The following is a 3,965-nucleotide window of genomic DNA, read 5'->3' as shown; positions in this document are numbered from 1 at the left end:
GTGGTATTAATTTAGTTAAATTGTATTTTAAAGAGGCATTGTTAGATAAGGAGTTACCTGAGTTAGTCATGAGCATCTGTGCGGCCAAGGCTGCAGTTGAAGCTTACCTAGTTTAAATTTGTAATCAAGGCAATATGAAACCATTGAGCTATGTGAGGACAGTAATAACCTGTGTCAGGGTGTACATAGCAAGGCTTGTATACAGAATAATTGTCATAAGTACACGAGGAGAATGTCTGATAGTGTATATATTTCAGGATCATGGGCAGAATTTATACAATAATAGAACATTTTTAAAGGGCAGTCCACCCCTAGGCTGGAGAGTTCAGTATAGAAAGATGGGTAAGTGACAAAGGCTGTAGAAATCATTCTTGGTTGCTTCCTGCTGATATGGGAGTGAAGCTGGGGGTCCTGAGGGCTGCAATGCTGTGGAAGCCCAGGAAGCATAGGCTGTTTCAGGCTCTGTGAGACATGTAGTGTCCTGTCTCGTGGACTGGAGCGTGGGATGCAGGGCTGAGCTGGGTAACACATCCGTGTGGGCTGGAGGAAGGGGTGCAGACCTGCAGCTAGACAGCATGTCTGTGGTCCAGAGCATGACAACCTGTAACTCTCTAAATGATTAGAATTTCTGTATTAATGATAGAACATGCAGCTGAGGAGTTTTAAGGAAGAAACTTTTTCTCGTAGGAGTATGTAGATGAGGAGTCTTATTAAATAAGAAACACAGAGCCAAATGCAGAGTTCAAAGCCCAAGAGGTCAGAGCAGTAGCTGAGAGCTGAGACTTAAAAACCTCCTGCCACCTCTCCTCATGTACTTATGACACTTCCTACCGCCGCTGTCCTTCCCCTCAGAAAGAGACCTACTTCTTGTGTATCTGTCTTTTTATTGACTTTTTGTTCTGCCTTCTCATTGGTTATAAACCCAACCACATGACCTCCTCCTCACTGCCTGTCTATACAGACCTCTAGGTCTTCTTTGGTTGGTATTGAGATTAAAGGCGTGTGTCTCCATGCTGGCTGTATCCTTGAACACACAGAGATCTGTCTGTCATGTGACCTGGATTAAAGGTGTCAGCCACCACTGCCCAGCTTCTGCTATGGCTTGCTATTAGCTCTGATCCCCAGGCAACTTTATTTATTAAATACAAATAAAATCACATTTCAGTACAAATAAAATATCACCATATTTCCCCTTTTCTATTTTAATAAAGAGAAAAAAAGACCAAAGTTATAACTAATATAAGAAAAACTATATAAAATGTTATGACATTATGATTTTTTTCCTGTTACAAAAATAAATTTTAATTCATTTTACATTTGTTCAGTATGTTAAATAAATATTTTATAAGCTTGTATTTTAAGGTACTTTATTTTTTTCACTAGAATTTTATTACAATATTATGATTTTTTGCTATTATATGAATTAATTTTAATTCATTTTACATTTGTTCACTGTTAAATAAATATTTTATGTGTTTATGTTCTTTTCCTTATATGTTTTCAATGTTTATTTATATTTTATTTAATTTTTAAATTTTTAGAAATGATAATACAATCACATCCTTTCCTTTTCTATTTCCTTCCCTTCCATATCCTCTCCTCCTGGTTACCTTTCAAATTTGTGTTCTCTTTTCCTTCATTATCGCACACACACACATACACACACACACACACACCCATAAATACATAAGTAGAGCATTCCCAGTCTATTGAGTGTTTCTTGTATATGTATATGATTCAGAGCTGACCACTTGATATTGGTAACCAGTTAAAAGGGTCATCCCTGGGGAAGATTAATTTTTTAGCAGCCTGTAGTTCTTTGTTTAGGGGTGAACCCTATGAGATTTCCCCCTTTCAAGTTAGCATATTGATTGGTATTGTCCTTATTCAGGTCTTGTTTAGGTAGTCATATTGTTGAAATATCAAGGGTGAAGCTTCCCTTTGATTTCTGGTTGCTACAAACTTTCCTCTTCCTCTTCATGATGCTCCCTGCACCTTAGGCCCAAGAGTTTATATACATATATATAGATAGATAGAAAGATAGATAGATAGATAGTGTGGGTGCGTGCGTGTGTGTGTGTGTGTGTGTGTGTGTGTGTGTGTGTGTGTGTGTGTGTGTGTGTATCTTGTGGCTAGACGCCCCACAATCACATGTTCTCTGAATTTGAGTGGTTGTGGTTTTCTGCAATGGTCTCTCTCTGTTGCAAAGAGAAGCATTTTTTGGTGAGGGGTGAGAGCTACACTTATTTGTAGTAAGTGGAATTCACTTAGGAATTGTACTGATTTAGTCAAGTGGTAGTACTGCATTCTCCTCTAGGATGCAAGACCTCACTAGCCCCAGCTAAGTGCCTAGCTTTCAAGCACCTGGCATGATTTCCCTGCTGTTGAGTGGGCCTAAGTCTAATTAGAGAGCTGTTGGTGGGGTTTCAGCAGCAGCGGTGGAACGTACGTGTTGGAGAGTTCCGAGGACGAATTTTTAGACAATAACAGATTCTTGAACTGAGCCATGAGTATGGTTAGAAATTGAAAGTGAACAGGAAGGGAAGTACACATTTCTGTTTGCAGAAGTACAGTGGCTTCCACGAGATGAGATGTGGTCTGAAGGATGGTGTGACTACAAGCGACTTCCAGGAAATCAAGCGCAGGGATGGTATTACTGCAAGCGATTTCCAGGACGACAAGCGCCTCATTGGAGCCATCCCAGTGATGACAACCATCGATTAATTAACGTTGTGCCAAAGAGACCGCCTCTGGGAGACAAGAGACCATCTCTGCTAGCCAGACCCGATGAAGGAGGCTACGGTAGATACTACTGTCACGTTGATTACCAAAAATGGGATGAGGGCCGCTGTTTTTCTCAGAATCCAAGAAGTGGCCCACCCTACAAAAGAGGCCCTTATGGCTCCCGATGGTCAAGAGATGAGTATGACACAAGCCGACAGCCTGAATACAGGGTCATGAGAAATGACTTTAGAAGAAAACGCTTCTATTCTTCCCATTATTCAAGACAACGATCTCCCTATGAACGGGGCGCTCCTTTTTTGAGAGAATCACGTGTGGGCGGGAAGGACTCCCTACCCAGCAGATTTGGCTCCAGTCTCAGCAGGAGAAGCAGGATGCGCTCCTTCCATCAGTCTCGGCTTAGATGTAGAGAGAGAGCCATCCAGTTTTTGAAAACATCAAGAGATACTGTGCCCTCAAGTTCTTCATCCAAGGTGTTAAAAAGCCCCCGCCGGCTGACTGAGAAGGAACAGGCTGATGCTGCAAGCAAGTGGGCTAATGAAAATCCCAAGAAGTCAGAAGAAAATAACTTGGCTGAAATTTCCGAGTTTGAGACGGGATCCAAGGCACCATTATGTATCAACCAGACAGAAGAACCCGAGTCAAACACAACAGCTGGCCCGAAGGGATCCAAGGCACCGTTATGTATCAACCAGACAGAAGAACCCGAGTCAAACATGACAGCTGGCCCGAAGGGATCCAAGGCACCATTATGTATCAACCAGACAGAAGAACCCGAGTCAAACACAACAGCTGGCCCAGAACTGTGTGAAGACAACCAGTTTAGCAGTCGTTCAAAAGAGATTGCCTCAAAAATCACAGAGATTGAGAAGGTTTACCGACAAGTCTGTGAAACTTTCAGGATGGTGGTGGAAAGGCTGGTTGAAAAGGATCGTTCGTTAGAAAAACCTATACAGTTTGCAATGAAGCAGAGTTTGCATGAAATAGGTGAGCAACATGTTGAAGAACTCAAGCATTTCATTATGGAGTATGATAATTCTACTCCAGATTTTGGAGGCCCTTTTTAGAAGAATTAGGGCTCAGTTCAAACAAATTTTTAAAGCTTCTAGACTTTTCCCTTTGGAATTTTTAAATCCTTACTATTTTGTGATGAAGAGAAGTACTTTATGATAACTGACCACATTGCTAGTATCAAATAAACATCTACAATAGCTTTTAAAGTC

At 41.1% G+C, this 3,965-nt stretch overlaps 1 protein-coding gene across 2 annotated transcripts; it reads left to right on the top strand.

Annotated features, from left to right (window-relative positions):
• The first annotated feature begins 2,261 nt into the window (after positions 1-2,261).
• LOC128115676 (periphilin-1-like) lies at positions 2,262-3,965 on the top strand. 2 transcript variants are annotated; one of them, XM_052746660.1, is made up of 3 exons: positions 2,262-2,712; positions 2,899-3,347; positions 3,486-3,965. In XM_052746660.1, exons 1-3 carry the CDS (start codon positions 2,592-2,594, stop codon positions 3,807-3,809), a joined length of 894 nt encoding a protein of 297 aa, XP_052602620.1. In that variant the 5' UTR covers positions 2,262-2,591; the 3' UTR covers positions 3,810-3,965. The 2 variants fall into 2 exon arrangements, with proteins under 2 accessions (XP_052602620.1, XP_052602613.1); XM_052746653.1 differs by having other exon boundaries at positions 2,262-3,347.

This window comes from Peromyscus californicus, unplaced genomic scaffold, assembly GCF_007827085.1.
Source record: "Peromyscus californicus insignis strain IS unplaced genomic scaffold, ASM782708v3 Scaffold_10__1_contigs__length_136768540, whole genome shotgun sequence".
NCBI lineage: Eukaryota > Metazoa > Chordata > Mammalia > Rodentia > Cricetidae > Peromyscus > Peromyscus californicus.
Note: the sequence above shows the minus strand (reverse complement) of the source record. Positions and strands in the feature narration are given on the sequence as shown.

Bases quoted from the DNA above. Each gene is read 5' to 3' on its own strand.
- LOC128115676 (XM_052746653.1), top strand. From the start codon at position 2,592: ATGTGGTCTGAAGGATGGTGTGACTACAAGCGACTTCCAGGAAATCAA. The intron at 3,348-3,485 runs GCACCATTATGT...AAGGGATCCAAG, and splicing joins AGTTTGAGACGGGATCCAAG to GCACCATTATGTATCAACCA.